This window comes from Acomys minous (assembly GCF_964271855.1).
Source record: "Acomys minous genome assembly, chromosome: 19".
Lineage (NCBI taxonomy): Eukaryota > Metazoa > Chordata > Mammalia > Rodentia > Muridae > Acomys > Acomys minous.
The window spans coordinates 31,578,054-31,595,728 of NC_140499.1; the positions used below are offsets into that span (position 1 = coordinate 31,578,054).

The 17,675-nt window shown below is 40.7% G+C and overlaps 2 protein-coding genes across 6 annotated transcripts in view; one reads left to right on the top strand and one right to left on the bottom strand.

Annotated features, from left to right (window-relative positions):
- Positions 1-17,675, top strand: part of NBEA (neurobeachin) — a 545,308-nt gene that overhangs the window by 187,652 nt on the left and 339,981 nt on the right. For all 5 annotated transcript variants that reach the window (XM_084768707.1, XM_084768708.1, XM_084768709.1 and 2 more), the window contains 2 exons: positions 35-203; positions 1,939-2,034. In XM_084768707.1, the coding sequence (XP_084624833.1) occupies positions 35-203; positions 1,939-2,034 (265 nt within the window). The remainder of the gene's footprint in view (positions 1-34; positions 204-1,938; positions 2,035-17,675) is intronic.
- Positions 7,004-9,008, bottom strand: LOC311590193 (uncharacterized protein; the record flags this gene model as incomplete). The annotated part of the gene is made up of 2 exons (XM_084769080.1): positions 8,579-9,008; positions 7,004-7,426 (listed from the first exon to the last, which is right to left on the bottom strand). Exons 1-2 carry the CDS (start codon positions 8,747-8,749, stop codon positions 7,004-7,006), a joined length of 594 nt encoding a protein of 197 aa, XP_084625206.1. The 5' UTR covers positions 8,750-9,008.

Genomic DNA, 17,675 nt, shown 5'->3' on the forward strand with positions numbered 1-17,675 from the left:
TGCGTGTGTCAAACTGCCTTCTCATTTTACACAGGATGATAGCAAGCAGGCACAGTTTTTAGCTCTGGCTGTTGTTTACTTCATCTCTGTTCTGATGGTGTCTAAATATCGGGACATATTAGAACCCCAGAGAGAGACTGCGAGAACTGGAAGCCAACCAGGTAGAAACATCAGACAAGAAATAAATTCACCAACAAGTACAGGTATCTAGTATTTGGTTTCCTTTATCTGCCATTTCGCCAGTATTTATCTCTTTCCTGCTAACACTGTTGCATACATGTTTGAACTGTACTTACTTGTAGATACTTCAGACATTTACAGAATTGGTAGAGATACTGATTAAGCACATTGTAGCTCCACATGAATGTACTAAATATGACTGTATATTTGCTATCACTTTCATGTGTCAATGAAGCTTTGGGGCTATTGTTTCCCATGAATACAAATGAATGGAAATCATTTGGTTATGCTATTATTTAATATGCACTGCCTAACTTAAAAATAACCTCTGTCCCTTCTTTGCTCTCTCTCTCCTCCTCCTCTTGCTCCTAAGTGAACACTTAATTCAACATCTAAATATTATATTATATAACCTGCAAACAAACATTTTAAATTTTATATAAGTTGGTAAAAGTATATACAAAGTAGTTTTAACTAAGCGTTGTGGAGAAGTAACATCATAAACAACAGTGAGCCAAATTGGGTTGTATTGGCCTCATTTGCAATGCACTCATGTTACAGGAGCTGTAGAGACAGTGGGGCCTGGGAGAATGGAGCCAATAAATGAGGCGAACTAAAGTCTCAAGCAATAGGCAACTTTATTCACAGCTTCAGACAATTTATATTCAAAGGGTTAAGGGAAGGTCACATGCGTTAATGTTCTCATGAGTTCAAGCTGTATACAATCACAAGAACAAGCTACTCATAGTAAGAAAAACATGGTTTCCATAGAGGCATTTAAAGGATAGTTTAAACATTTAATTGAATATCAGCAGCACAAAAATGAGTAATCAGAAGTAAACTCATTCCTATGCGCTATGACTGGGAGGAGCACAAAAACACATTCCAAGAAAATTCTGTGTTTTGAAGAAAATGAGGTCATGAGACTTGTTTTCTTGGAGTATTCTCACAAGCACTCAGAATGCCCCTCACACAGTTCCATTCCTAGACCAGTTCTGACAATTGGTCTTTCTTACTATGCTTGAAAATTGTTTTATGACAACTGATCATTTGCACTTCCTACCAAGTGTTTATATCAAGATTATTTTCCTGTTATTTCTACTATACCCTTGATAATTCAATGGTTATTTCTTGTACTGGTGGATTAATTTATAGGTGGAATTTTTTACTAAGTTTTAAAAGTGGATAGAGATTTGTGGTCAAACCACTGCATCTTGTTAACTGTAGCATGCCTCATTTTCTTTTTATTGCTGTTGTGAGACAGAAGGTCACATTTTAGCCACGAGATTTTCTCATTGTAGGTCAAAGTACTTCATTTTTAACACTATTATTTTAATTTTATTCTGCCAGTTAAACATCAGCTTGACATTCAGGTTGATATCCTTTTAAAGCATGTATGTCTCATGTATTTATAAAATGAGCACTCTTATAGTGAACCTTCTTGGTCTAGTTTTCTGTATTTTTCCATGTATGTTGCTAAAAGTACTCTACTTGCTGAGTATATTGGCTATTTCATTTCTCCTAGAACCCCTTCCCTTCCTCCGAGCTGTGTTCCTTAGTACTAGCTGCTTGTTTCAGTAATAGAGGTGTCAGGAGGCTTTGGTGTGAGCTATATTCAGACTCACTTTCCTCCTTAAATGTGGCTCCATAATTTTTGCCTCTTGCAGTAATACAGAAGTGTGGTGCGTCTTTGGTGAGGATTATATTAGACTGCTGTCATGATTTTTCTTATGTTTGGCCCCATGATTCTCTCCACAGTTGTGGTTATACCATCTATCCCTCATCCAAGTTTGAACCATGGACTCCTCGCCAAGCTAATGCCGGAGCAGAGTTTTGCTCACTCGTTTTACAAAGGTAATGTTGACAATATCTCAAGACTCATTTGGTATTGTTTCATGAGTTGAGTTGTAAATATTTGTAAAGAGGGTATGTTGTGTTTCTATAACATGGCTACTGAGAACCAGGAACATCTTTTGTTCTTTCATTCCATTATATTTCTTGTGTTACTATATTTGAGTTGAAGGTATTAATGTATGTACTAATAGTCACTATACTGGCGTACGCTCACTCTTAACAGTCATACTACAGTAGTGCAATTACATTCCTCCGAAATGCAGCATGATGTAGATCAACTAGGAGAAAAAGACTGAACATAACTGGACAAACTGACTTATGAGTTCTATGGGTTATTTGACATCTAGTCAGAACATAGTCATAATACTCTTTGAAGGAATGCAAAAATAAGTCTTTCATGAAAAATACAAAATCAAATGTTAAGAACCAAATTATATTCCTTAACATGCTTGGAAAGCATGAACATAAGCAGAAAAATGACTAAAAAGAAAGAGATTTACAATAGCCATTAGAGTTTGTGCAAGAAGTGTTTCAAGTGATGGGAAAAAGTGAACACAGCGAGGAGATGTGATGTAATGATCTGATATAAAGAAAAATCACTGGACTCTTTAGAGATGAAAAATACAGCAACCGAAATGAAATGTCTCTGGTTTCTATTATTGAAGGCTTGTGGCTGCAGCACAAGCGTTTTACCAGGCAGAGAGCTCTCCCTCGGGTGGTTCCAAGATTTCCTGTGTGCACACCTTGCACAACTCAAGGCATGCTGAACATGAGGGGCTTTCCTCCTGTCATAGGTTATACCGTTAGTCACATTCATATAGAAGAGTGATGATCCAGGGTGCCAAAGAGGAACTCAGGGACACATGAATTATGAGCAAGCCCCTGACAGCACCTGATTGGGAGCTAAACTCCAACAAGAAAGTGGGGAAGTGGGGCCTGGATTGAGGAGGCAGTGCTTTCTGCTGATGATTGGAGTGCTGAGGGGAACACTGTGCCCCAGGTGTCCATAGTTTGATGTAATCCATAACTAATGATGTCCTGGGGCAACTTTACAACAACTAATGCTAGCAAAGTATTTTTTATTACACCTGGATGAGTTCTCATATTTGGGGTGGGGCTTTTGAACATGATGGTGAAATGAAAAGTTCTTTGTGTAAATTAGTAACATAAACATTGTTTTTTGATACAAATTAAAACATTAATAAAAGGCACAAAATAGACATTTAACTTCTAGAGGATGAATATAATCAATTTATTATTAACCATCAAGATACTTTATTTGTAATTATTTTTAGATTTTGAGACATATCAAAGAAATTAAATGTCTATTTTATGACTGTGCCTCTTGTACTGAGGATGTATTTGTTTCGTTTTGGATATAAGTTTAGTATAGATGTTGTCATTCCAGCAACATACTTCTATTACAGTTCACTTTGAATTAAACAAAACATGTTAATACAGGATAGTCTAAGGAGTTGTGTCATTGTTAGTTTAACTAAGATTAGACATATTAACAGATTTAAAATGTTGTATAAGCTTTAAATATTTATATTTCCAGTGTGTGCATGAAAACTTTAGGTTAGTGGAGTTGGAGAAAAGGTCAGAAATTACGAGCACGTCCTGTTCCTTCAGCGGGCCTGGGTTGTGTTCTCAGGACCTGGGTTTGGTCCCTACCACCCCTATCAAGCAGGTCACAACTGCCTGTAACTCCAGTTCTACGGGTCTGATACGTTTTTCTGATCTTCAAGTACCTACATGCATGTGTTGCATCATACATTTTGCTCAGTAGCACACACTCATTAAACAATGACTACATAAATCTTTTTGTAAATAACCATATTTGCATTTCTTTTATGGAATTGTTCTTTGCTTCAATGATTTTCTCTGGCTGTGATATAATAAACGGAAGATACAGATGTAATTGCAGCAGTCCGTGCCCCACTGCCATTCTCTTCTTAACCACAGTATCTGCTTCATTCCTGTCTTTTGCTTATGGTTTATTAGAATATATATTTCCAGAGGTTACTACTGACTGCCTTGTTTAGTTGATTTCTTATGATATGATGTAAACTGTGATGTTTTAGGATTTGTATCTGATTTGGAATGATTAAATCAAATTTTTGTTTTTACATTTTATTAAATTTATTCATTTTACATCCTCACCACAGCACCCTCCCTCCTCTCCTCTTGGCCCCAATCTTCCACCTTCTCTCCCATTCCTTTCTTCCCCTTCTCCTCAGAAAAGGGGAGCCCCCTTCATCCCCACATAATCCTACCAAAGCACATCAAGTCACACTGGGACTAGGCATGTCCTCTTCCACTGAGGCCAAGTGAGGAAGCCCAGTTATGGGAAAGTGATCCAAAAGCAGGCAACAGAGTCCATATCAGAGACAATGCCTGCTCCACTTACTAGGGGACCCACATGAAGACCAAGTTGCCCGTCAGTTACATATGTGCAGGGGCCTAGGTCCAGTCCATGCATGCTCTTTGCTTGGTACCCAGGAGCCTGTTAGTCTTCTTGTGATGCTCTTGTCCCCTCTGGATTTTTCTGTCCACGCACCTACATCCACACCCACCCACACACACACCCACACACATACTTCCACAAGACTCTCTGAGCTCTGCCTAATGTTTGGCTGTGGGTCTCAGCATCTGTTTCGATCCCCTGCATTGGAGCCTCTCAGAGGACAGTTATGCTAGGCACCTATCTGCAAGCATAGCAGAGTATAATTAATGGTGTCAGGGTTGGCTCTCTCCCGTGGAGTGGGTCTCAGGCTGGGCCAGGCACTGGTTGGCCATCCCCTCTATCTCGTTTTCATATTTATTCCTCCATATCTTGTAGGCAGGATAAATTTGGGGTTGAAGATTTTGTGGGTGGGTTGGTGTCTCCCTCCTTCCACTGCCTGGCTAAGATTTAGCCACTTCAGTCTCCATGTTGCCAAAAGTTAGGAGTCTCAGCCAGAGTCACCCCATATACTTTCAGCTGCCTTCCCTGTCAGATCTCTGGCTTGTCTCAGAGATGTCCTCCCCACCTCGGTTTCCCTTCTCTCTCCCAGCTCTCCCACCTTCTATCCCCAATCTCCCCACGTCTGAGGCCCACCCTGATTTCCTTCCCCACAACCTCTCTTACCAGTTCCCTCTCTTGACTCACTTCTGGTGTCTAGTCTATTTCCTCTTCTAAGGGATATTCAAGCATCCTCCCTGGGCCTCCTTATTACCTAGCTTCTTTGGATCTGTGGATTGTAGTGTGATTATCCTGTACTATATGGCTAATATCCACTTACAAGAGAGTACACACCATGTGTGTCCTTACGAGTCTGAGTTACTTCAGGGTGCCATTTTCCTGTAAATTGCATGATTTCCTTGTTTTTGTTTGTTTGTTTTGCTTTGTTTTTTGCAGGAAAAAGGTCAACATTTATTACCAGGAAATCATGGGCGAAACAGTGGCTGGGCAGATGGGACATTTTTGGGAAAACTTTCTGGTAGACAAAGGCCAAGGCAGCTCTGGCTCCTTGGTCTATGCTGGTAAGGTCTATCTGGGGTCACTGTCTTTCTGGGCAGCAACACCTGACTGCTGTTTGTCTCCAGTCTCTCCACACATAAATGGATGATTATGTCTCTTAGGAATTGTATGGGGACCACACTGCATTTTATACTTCACTCTAGTATGATCTGGGTCACAGGCTGTTTGAGTAGCAGTGCCTGATTGCTGCCCCTTTCCTATTTTCCTATACTTGTTCTGCATGGGATTGCATGGATAGTCAGAACTGATCCCCTCTTCACTCTGTTCTGATGTTGATCACAGGCTGTCTGGGCACCAACACGACTGATGTTTGTCTATGATTCCCCAGTACAAGAAGGGATGGTTGTGCCTCTCAGGGCTGGTGGGATCACAGCTCATTCTTCTCCCTGGTCTGCAACTCTTTGGGTAATAGAGACCCTTAGAGGAGCAGGAAGAGCCACCCAGCTGGCATGCTAGTGGTCCCGCATTACACCATTGTACCTTTGATGGGTCCTCTACACTAAGGTCTAGCCAGCTCACCAGGGTATGTACCACAACATTCACAAGGGATTGTACTTCAGGTGCTGCAGCATAGAAGAGCTTTTCTCTAGTGACTGTCTCCTGTGTCTGCACAGTAGACGGTGGAGGGATTTCATTCTTCAGAGACTTCCCCCTGCTCCTTGTCTTTTTTTTTTTTTTTTTTTGCTGAGGTTTAGATATTGTAGAATATTCCTTGTGATTTCCTTCAGACAGATTTCTGTCAGGGCCTATCCATTTCCTAGTGTATCATGGGAGGACTGACTTTCAGTTGTGCCTAAATCTTTGATCTGGGTGGAGATATTGAGGTCACAGACTTGGGAGGACTACACTCTTCCAAGCCTTTCTGCCTGGCTTTTAGTTCTGATCTAATACATTTTTTCCTCTCTTTATCTGGATGAAATACCTTGGGAGTCTTTTCTAGAGTCTTGTCCTTGGGGACCCAAAGTCCCCGAGTCTCTTTGCTATGATCTCTCCCTATGAACACATCACCTAGGCCCTGGAAAGTCTTGGGATTCTTGGATCTATTCTGAGATCTGGGTAGTGAGTCCTGTGAAGACAAGCTGACCCTGGCAGGATGCACAGGATGTTGACCTTCTGGAAGGAGCCCAGCAGGGCATGACTGTGGCTGCTCTTTTGCTTTGCAGTCACCCTCAGTAAGCACCTGTGGTTTTAGAGCTGGGCCTCTTGAGTGCTGTGGACTGGGTGTTTAGAAATGGCCTGGGCTTCTTTTGGCCTCTATATAATCTAAGTCTCTGAGATTGATATTGATGAGATGGCCACTGGGAATCTCCCTGGATCCCAGACTCACTTTCCACACAGCATGTATCTTTCTTTCCTCCTCTGATCTGCTAGATTTTTTGGCCACTTCAGGTGGGTCCCATTTTTGATGGCGAATCACTGTCCCTCTCCAGCAGCGATGCCCAGAGGTCACATTTTAAACTTCTTCCGTGGTGCATGCTTGGCCATTCTTGGGCTGGTAGTTGGTTGCAGGCTGCCTCTTCCAGTCCCTGGCATAGTCCTGCTCTGCTGGGATTTTGCCTGGGTCTGAGCACTCAGGTGTCTCTGCCATAAAGCTGGGTTGGCCTTTGAGGGCCCATGGCTGGCAGCAGCTGGAGACGCTCCATGGGTCTCCTGAACCTCTGAATGTGCATGTGCAGGTAGAGGGTTCTGCAGCCTGGCTACTAATACAGTTTCTACCCTTCTCCCTCCCGGATCTCTGTGATGTAATTTTTCCAGGATCATGGCAACCTTGGAGTAATATTCAGCCTTAAAAGCACAGGCAGGTGAGGAGGGAATCGCAGGCTGGGGAAGGGGTGAGGCTGGAAGCCCTGGTGGGGTGAGAACCGGTGACTAAAGAGTCTGTACACATGGTCCCCATCTGCCTTTCACAGGAAGCTGCTTGATGTTCCATTCTAGCTTCATCTGAGTCTTTGGGTCAAGGAAGGGAAAGGTGTTCACATAGGACAGCTGATCTGTTTTCGTTGCTGGGTTTCTGGGTTCCAGATCCTTTGCATGGGTATTGCTTAACATGGAAGGCATGTCTCTGGCTCCAATGCCAAGGCCCTTCTTGATGGGGTCATACATGTTACATCTGGCTCAACTTGCAGCTTTTCGAGTCAAGGATGGAGGGTTGGGCAGGCTGGGAGATGTCAGGCCTGTTCTTGGACTGGAGAGGACTGTGTGCTCGGAACTGTCCCTGAAGCTTCTCTATGTCATTGGATGGGAGGAATCTAATGGGCATGTCTCATTCTCCCATCTTACTCATCTTGTCTTCATCCTGTGACTCTTCCTGGTGCTGGAGGACCTGACAGTGCTCAGGAAGGATGGAGGCTGACCTGATAGCGTCAGTGGACAGGGGACCCCTGGGCAAGTTGTCAGTAGGGCTGGCTGATGGGTGCTTGCTGGCTTTGGATGTTACAACTAGTTTCTTTCCAATTCTGTCTCGGTTGCCATGCTGGTTTTCAGTTGGGAGGGATGCCCGTACCCTTGTCTCAGTGATAGGACATACTACTTCACAGGTCCTACTATTGGATGAAGAAGGTGTTTAGTTTGTGTAGATCTTGGGAGGTTTTCCAGTTCCTGGACCTCTGTTACACCTACCAAGCATGGTGCCACAGGTTTGTGGGGCAATGGCTGCATGTGGGAGAGCAGTGGAGGTACTTGAGCCAGAGGAAGAGCCAAAGGAGGGTCATGTGTATCATTGAACCTCACAGTCGTAGGTCCTGCAGGGGAAAGTGTCCTGGAAAGCCAGGCAGTAGGCACCACTGACTCAGAGAGCACAGAGGACTTGCCCCAGACAAGTCAGCTAAATTTCTGCTGTATAATATCCTCTAAGACTTTAAGACAGCAGATGAGAGAGGGGAAGCTGATCCAGTTTCTCATTAGAATTCCAAAAGAGGTGGAGTGTGGAGTCCAGTAAAGGATGCTCAGTGGAGATGTCTTCAGGGCGCGATGCAATCTGGGTATCCTCCAATCTCTTTCTGCCGTGTCTACAACCTTTTACAGTAGCAGTTCTTTCCCTGGTCTTGCTCTGCCTGTCTTCACCACCTTTGGGGTGTTCCTTTTGCTCCCAGGTGGTGGTGATACTGGGTACTTCTTTAGGAATGGGATTAGTAGGAAGAAGAGCCTCACTCCGAACATAATGCCTAAGGTCATGTCCATTGTTATGAACATGGAATTGGCACTCACCCATGAATGCTTTTCAGCAGAAGGAGAGAATTCTCCATTTTCTGAATCGCACTGCAGCTCTCAGGCCACTGAGTCCTGGGAGTGCGGTGTGAGACTTGTCAAAAGGGCTCAGGCCACATCACTCAGCTGTGACTTCCTCATCACAAAGGAAATGTGCCACAGTCCCTCCACAGCCTCCAGCCTAGCAGATCCACCTGCCTCCTAACTTTCCCTGCTTTCTCCTTCCAGATTCAGAGATATACCTCCATCCATGTTTCGTTCCTTCTCCCTCACCCCCAGAATGTCTCTGTATGCTTGATTCCACGAGGTTCATAGTTCTTTGACAAAGTGGGCTTCACTGTGGAACCTGTGTTGTTTCTAAGGGATTATGGCTTTCAGGGTGTCTTCTGGCTGCAGATCCACATCTGTTCATTATGAGATCACGACATGTCTCAACTCTGACATGAAACTTACATTTGTCTCACACTTATTTAGCATGTCAGTTTTCAATAAAATCTAAAATAAAATAATTTTACTGTCTTCAGCTATAGAATGCTAAAGAAAAAAATGAATTCAGTACTTTATCCTAAGAATTCATTTAGCCTATTTTAAATTAATTTGACGGCTTAGTATTTTGCTTCTTTTCTTTACATGTTCATTTTTAATTAGCAAATGTTAATAGAACTCCTTTAGGCATTTTCAATACTTAATTGTCTTGCTATTGTGAGTGGTGCCACAGTCAGCATGGATGTGCAGGTATCTCCTTAGCAGGATGTAGACAGCCTCCTTGAAGTCATTGTTTAGGAATGGTAGCCTGGAGCCTGTGGTACTTGTCTGTCTTTCTTTCTTTCTTTCTTTCTTTCTTTCTTTTTTCTTTCTTAATTTCTTTCTTTGTTTCTTATTTCTTAATTATAATTTATTCCGCTTACATCCCAATTGTTATCCCTTCACTTGTATCTTCCCATTCCCACCCTCCCTCCCTCTTCCACCCTGTTCCCCTCCCCTAGACCTCTGAATAAAAGGGACCTCCTACCCCACCATGTCACCACAGCATATCAGGTCTCGTCCAGATAGCCTGCTTCCCCTTTCTTTGTGTGCCACTGGGCCTCCTCACCAACAGGAAGTGGGGAAGTGATCAAATCTGAGGCACCGGAGTTTATGTCAGAGGAGTCCCTGCTCTCCCCACAACCGTGGAGAATGAGCTGTCCGTTGGCTAGATCTGAACAGGGGGCTCTCGGTTTGCTGTATGTATTGTCCTTGAGTGGTACAACAGTTTGTGCAGGCCCCCCTCGGTCTAGATCTGCCAGCCTCCTTTGTCTGCTTGTGGGGCTCCTGAACCCTCTGGGTCCTTCCATCCCTCCCTGGGTTCTTCCATGCCACTCTCACTTGGAGTCCAGCAGTGAGTCCCAGCATGTGTCCTGATGCCCTGCTGGGTGGAGACTCTCAGAAGACAACTATGTTGGACTAATATTCACTTCTAAGTGAGAATAAACTATGTCTATCTTTCTGGGTCTGGGTTACCTCACTCAGGATGATCATTTCTAGTTTCATCCATTTCCTTGATTTCCTTGTTTTTAATAGCTGAGTAGTATTACATTGTGTAAATGTATCACAGTTTCTTTATCCTCCTTCGACTGAGGGACATCTAGATTGTTTCAAGGATTCTGACTATTATGAATAAGGCTGCTATGAACGTATTTGAGTAACTGTCCTTGTATGGTGGAACATCTTTCAGGTGTATGTCCAGGAGTGGTATAGCTGGGTCTTGAAGTAGCACTATTACTAATTTTCTAAGAAAGCACTAGATTAATTTCCAAAGTAGTTGTACAAGTTTGCATTCCCACCAGCTATGGAGGAGTGTTCCCCTTTTTCCAAATCCTCGCCAATCTGTGCTGTCACTTAGTTTTTGATCTTAGCCATTCTGACAGATGTAAGATGGGCTCTCGGAGGGTTTTTATTTGCATTTCCCTGATGACTGAGTGGTATGGAAGGACCCAGAGGGTTCAGAAGCCCCACAAGCAGACCATCAAGGCTGGCAGATCTGGATCCAGGGGGACCTGCACAAACTCTTGTACCAACCAAGGACAATGCATGCAGTAAACCTAGAACCCCCTGTTCAGATCTAGCCAGTGGACAGCTCATTCTCCAGGGTTGTGGGGAGAGCAGGGACTGCCTCTGACATTAACTCTGGTGCCCCAGATTTGATCACTTCCCCACTTCCATTAGTGAGGAAGCTGAGTGGCACACAAAGAAAGGGGAAGCAGGCTATCTGGATGAAACCTGATAGGCTGTCAGTGGTGATGTGGTGGGGTAGGAGGTCCCCTTCTGTCAGAGGTCTAGGGGAGGGAACAAGGCAGAAGAGGGAAGGAGGGTGGGAAGGGGAAGATACAAGTGAGGGGATAACAATTGTGATGTAATCTAAATAAATTATAATAAATTTTTAAATTTTTCTGTTTAGTTCTGTACCCCATATTTTAATTGTATTATTTGGTCTGTTTGTGTTTGACTTATTTATATATTTTGGATATTAGCCCTCTGTCAGATGTAGGGTTGGTGAAGATCTTTTCCCAATCTGTCATTTTGTTCTATTGACAGTGTCCTTTGCCTTGCAGTAGCTTTTCAGTTTCATGAGGTCCCATTTATTGTTGATCTTGGTGCCTGAACTCTAGTTTTTCTGTTCAGGAAGTTGTCTCCTGTGCCAATAAGTTCAAGGCTCTTCTCCAATTTCTCTTCAACTAAATTTACTGTCTCTGGTTTTATATTGAAGGTTTTCATCCACATGGACTTGGGTTTTGTACAGGGTAAAAAATATAGATCTATTTGCATTCTTCTACATACACACATCCAGAAACCAGCACCTTTTGTTGAAGATGTTGTCTTCTTTGTCATTGTAAGGTTTTGGCTTCTTTGTCAAAAATCAAGTGTACTAGGTGTGAGGGTTTACTTCTGGATCTTTGATTCAATTCCACTCACCAACCAGTCTGTTTCTATGCCAACATCATTCGGTTTTTTTTTTTTTTTTTTTTTTTTTTTTTTTTTTTTTTTTTTTTTTTGGTAACAGTGTCTTTATTTCAAAACTGTCTTTTCTCATTGAAGACATTACATTGATATGCAGATATTTTACCTACGGAGTCTATTCTTATGACCTGTTTCATTCATAACTATTTATTTATTTATTTATTTTTTTTTTTAATACATTTTTATTAATTTATACATATTACATCTCAGTTGTTAGCCCATCCCATGTATCCTCCCATCCCTCCCTTCCTCCCACTTCCCCCCCCTACTCCCCTCCCCTATGTCTGTGTCTGAGGGGGATCTCCTCCCCCTGAATATGCTCATACGGTATCAAGTCTCTCCTTGGTGACCTATTATCTTTCCTCTGAGTGCCACCAGGCATCTCCATCCAAGGGATATGATCAAATATGGGGCACCAGAGTTTGTGTGAGAGTTAGATCTTCTTCTCCACTCAACAGTGGAGAATGTCCATCGGCTAGTCCGGGTAGGGGTTCAAGGTTTTTACTGCCTATTTTTTCCTTGGCTGTTGCCACAGTTTGCGGAGGACCCCAGGGCCCAGACTCGCCTGTAGTTTTCCAGGACCCACTGGATCCTTCCATTTCCTCTTTCTCCCAGGCTTCTCACACCTAAAGATTCAATAGGATGTCCTCCCCTCTTACCCATTATTCTGGTAGGTACAGTTTTTCATGGGGACGTACACCTTGGGCTAGTGTCTCGATATAAGTGAGTATATACCATTTAGCTCTTTTTGCTTCTGTGTGAACTCACTCATTATGACAATTTCTAGTTCAATCCATTTGTCCACAAATTTTGGAAATTCCTTGTTTTTAATAGCTGAGTAGTATTCCATAGTGTAAATGTACCACAGTTTCTTTATCCATTCTTCTGTTGAGGGACACGTAGGTTGTTTCCAAGTTCTGGCTATTATGAATAAGGCAGCTATGAACATGGTTGAGCATATGTCCCTGTTGTGTGGTAGTACATCCTCTGGGTATATTCCAAGGAGTGGAATAGCTGGGTCTTGAGGAAGCCCTATTCCCATTTTTCTGAGAAAGCACCAGATAGCTTTCCAAAGTGGTTGTACTAGTTTGCATTCCCACCAGCAATGCAGGAGTGTTCCTCTTTCTCCACACCCTCGCCAGCATGAGGTGTCAGTTGAGTTATTGATCTTAGCCATTCTGATGGGTGTAAGATGGAATCTCAGTGTCGTTTTGATTTGCATTTCTCTGATGACTAAGGAGGTCGAGCATTTCTTTAAGTGTTTCTCAGCCATTTGATATTCCTCTGTTGAGAATTCTCTGTTTAGCTCTGCGCCCCATTTCTCTATTGGGTTATTTGGTTTGGTGGTGTTTAATTTCTTAAGTTCTTTATATATTTTGGATATTAGACCTTTGTCAGATGAAGAGTCGGTGATGATCTTTTCCCAGTCTGTAGGCTGTCGCTTTGTTCTCTTGACAGTGTCACCAGCCTTACAGAAGCTTCTCAGCCTCATGAGGTCCCATTTATTAATTGTTGATGTTAAGGCCTGGGCTGTTGGTGTTCTGTTCAGGAAGTTGTCTCCTGTGCCTATGAGTTCCAGACTCTTCCCCACTTTTTCCTCTAACTGGGTTAATGTCTGTGGTTTTAAGTTGAGGTCTTTAATCCACTTGGACTTGAGTTTTGTGCATGGTGACAAATAGGGGTCTAATTGCATTTTTCTACATGTAGACATCCAGTTAGACCAGCACCATTTGTTGAAGATGCTGTCGTTTTTCCATTGAATGGATTTGGCTTCTTTGTCGAAAATCAGGTGAGCAAATGTGTGTGGATTCATCTCTGGGTCTTCAGTTCGATTCCATTGATCCACTAGCCTATTGCTGTGCCAGTACCATGCTGTTTTAATTACTGTTGCTCTATAGTACAGCTTGAGATCAGGTATGGAGATTCCTCCAGCGGATCTTTTATTGTAAAGGATTGTTTTTGCTATTCTGGGCTCATCATTCGGTTTTTATTACTGCTGCTGTGTAGGACAGCTTGACATCAGGGATGGAGATACCTCCAGAATTTCTTTTATTGTACAGGATTGTTTTAGCTATTCTGGTTTTTTCCCTTTTCTTTTCAATATGGAGGTGAGAATTGTTCTTTCAAGGACTATAAAGAACTGTGTTGGAATTTTGATGGGGATTGCATTGAATCTGTAGACTGCTTTTGATAAGATGCCTATTTTTACTATGTTAATTCTACTGATCTGTGAACATAGGTCTTGGCATCTTCTGATGCCTTCTCCAATTTATTTCTTTAAAGACCTGAAGTTATTGTCAAACAGGTTTTTCACTTGCTTATTTAGAATTACACCAACATATTTTATATTATTTGTGGCTACTGTGAAGGATGTAGTTTCCCTAATTTCTTTCTCAACCTGTTTGTCTTTTGTGTAAAGAAGGGCTACTGGGTTTTTTTTAAGTTAATTTTGTACCCAGCCACTTTCCTGAAGGTGTTCATCAGCTGTAGGAGTTCTCTGGTACAATTGGGGTCACCTATCATATCATCTCTGACTAGGGATACTTTGACTTCTTCCTTTCTGATTTGTTTCCCCTTGATCTTTTTCAGTTGTCTTATTGTTCTAGATAGGACTTCAGGTACTATAGTGAAGAGGTAGAGAGAGTGGGCAGCCTTGTCTTGTCCTTTATTTTAGTGAAATTGATTTTAGTTTCTCTCCATTTTATTTGATGTATATTACCTTTATTGTGTTTAGGTATGGGCCTTGTATCTCTGATCTTTCCAAGACTTTTATCATAAAGGGGTGTTGGATTTTGTCAAATACTTTCTCAGCAGCTAATGGCCATGTGCTTTTTTTCTTTTTCAGTTTGTTTATATGGTGGCTTACATTGATGGATTTTTGTATATTGAACCACACCAGCATCCTTGGGATGAAGCCTACTTGATCTGGTGGATAATGTTTTTGATATGTCCTTGAATTCAGTTTGCGAGTATTTTGTTGAGTATTTTTTAATCAGTGTTCATAACAGTAATTGGTCTGAAATTCTCTTTCTTTTATGAGACTTTGTACGGTTTAGGTACAGAGTGGCTGTAGCCTCATAGAATGAGTTTGGGAATATTCCTTCTGTTTCTGTTTTGTGGAATAGTTTGACATGCATTGATATTAGCTCTTCTTTGAAAGTCTGGTCGAATTCTGCTGTGAAACCAACTGGCCCTGGGCTTTTTGTTTTCTTTGAGAGACTTTTAATGAGTGCTTCTATTTCGTTAGGGATTATAGGACTATTTAATTTGTTTACCTGATCTTGATTTAACTTTAGTAGTTGAATCTATCCTGAAAATTATCCATTTCATTTAGGTTTTTCAATTTTGTGGAGTATAGGATTCTTAAATAAATTCTTTGGATTTCCTCAATGTCTGTTGTTATGTCCTCCTTTTCATTTCTGATGTTGTTAATCTGGATACTGTCTCTCCACAATTTAGTTAGTTTGGCTAGAGGTTTGCATCTTACTGATTTTTCCCAAAGAATCAGCTCTTGGTTTCCTTGATTTTTTTGTATTGCGTCTTGTTTCTCATTTATTCATTTGATCCCTTAGTTTAATTGTTTCCTGCTGTCTTCTCTTAGGTGTATTTGCTTCTTTTTGTTCTAAAGCTTTCAGATGTGCTGTTAAGTTGCTAGTATGAAATCTGTCCAATGCACCAAACTTAACATGCCATTCACTAGATATATAGGTCTTATTTTTGTGATGAACAATAGAACTGTCTGGATATTTAAAACACACTGATAAATTTCATGACAACAGTATCTCACTATTAACTGTAGTTAACTAGTTGTAAAGTATATCGTGTAAAGTAAACATATAAACAAACTCTTCAGTTCTATAACTGTAGAAGTGTACTGTTTGACTAACATCTTCACAGTCTCTGGTAATAATTCTATTCTCTACTGCAGTGAATTGCCTTTTGCTTTACATTGCACGTACATTGCCCTACATTGCAATGTAGAGAAATGTGGTTTCCATGTTTTTGCATCTGCTTTCTTAAACTCATTTCATACAGTGCCCTTGGGTTCTTTTAATTTACCACAAGTTGTGGCCTTTGTTGATGTTTTGTGGCTGAATAATATTTTATTGTGCATATATATGTCATATTTTTCTATGTAGTCCTCTGTTTATTCCATACCTTAGACATTGTGAAGAGTTGTATATCTTTTTAAACTACTGATTTCCTTTACTTTATACATAGGACCAGGAATGTAATTCCTGATGACTTTGGTGGTCCTGTTTCTCTGTATTTTTGTTAGAACACCTCCATACTATTTTCTACAATACCTAGGCTAATCCACATTCCCTGAAACCGTATACAGCTTCTTTCTCTATATTTGTGATGTCATTCACAGTCTTTTAGGTCATAATATTATAGAAGAAGTAAGGTGATCTCTCATTGTGGTTTTAGTCTTTATTTCTAGTTCATTAGTGGTGTTGTGCATTTGCCATGCACAGGGTTTTGCCTTTTTATTTCTTAAATGTCTTTTCATATCCTATGACATGTTAGAAGTCACCTGTTTTTATGATGTTACTGTTAGAGTCTTTTTAGTTGCTTATATTTATTTTGAAAATTTCTTACTTTATTGGTTGCTTATTCTCTCTTGATTATTCTTCAGTTTTTTGCTGTTCAGAAGCTCTTTTCTGTTCTCTGTTTCTGTATGATTGCTTGCATTTCTGATCACTTTTAAAAATACCTTAAATCTATGTCAATGATTCCACTTTATTCTACTAGTTTTAGGTTCAAGTTTTTAAACCTTTAATTTATTTTGAATAGTGTTTTATAAATGAAATAAGGATTTAATTCTTCTGCATATTGATATTCAACACACACACATACACACACACACAAACACACACGCACGCACATACACACACACACACACACACACACACACACACACACGCACACACACACACACCTTACTGAAGAACTTCTCCTTTCTCCATTCTATAGACTCCTTTGTAAAAAAAAATCTGTTGACTGCAGATGTGTAGATTTATATTTGGGATATAAGTACTAATCCATTAGTTTATATGTGTTTTAATATCAGTACCATTTTGTTTTTGTTTCCTTAGCTTTGAAATATGTTCTAAAGTCTAGTAGCATGGAACCACTATCTTTGTTCTTTTTGGTCAAGACAGCACTGGCTGTTGGCAGTCTTGTCTAATTCCATGCAATTTTTTTTCCATTTCTATTGAGAAAGATTGGTATTTTGATAGATTGGCTCAAGAACTTTATATTTTAGCAACATTAATTTTCTAATCCATGAATATAAAATCTTTGTTTTGTATTCAGTCTTATTTGTATTTATTGTTTTCCATATTCACCACCTTAGCTAAATATGTTCATTAGTTTGTTTCCATGCCTAAATAATATGACTCTCCAGATTTTTTCCAGATAATGTGTTCTTAGAAATGCTGCTGATTTTTTATATCTCATCTTGATTTTTCTACCCCTTGACTTTGCTGAATTTATTTATTGTTGCTGACAGGTAGGGGTGTGTGTGTGTGTGTGTGTGTGTGTGTGTGTGTGTCTAATCTTATATAGAGTTTTTCTACGTAGAAACACATGCCATCTGCAGAAATTACTTTCTCCATTTGGGATTTTATGCTTTTGTTTCATATTTTTTGCCTAATTGTTCCAGCTCATACTGCTAGTGGCATGTCAAATCAAAACCCTCTTTCCTTATTGCTTCATCTCCAGTGTGTGTCTGAGCATGAAGAAATAAATTAGTAAGTGAGAAAATAAAAGAATATTTTGTAAAGGTGAGTATTGTTTTTAGCCTGGAAATATAATTAATAAGCCCATTAAAACAAGTTATTACTGGTAAAATATCCTCTAAGATGATAAAGCTATATGTTAACATGATTAATAAAGCTAATATGTATAA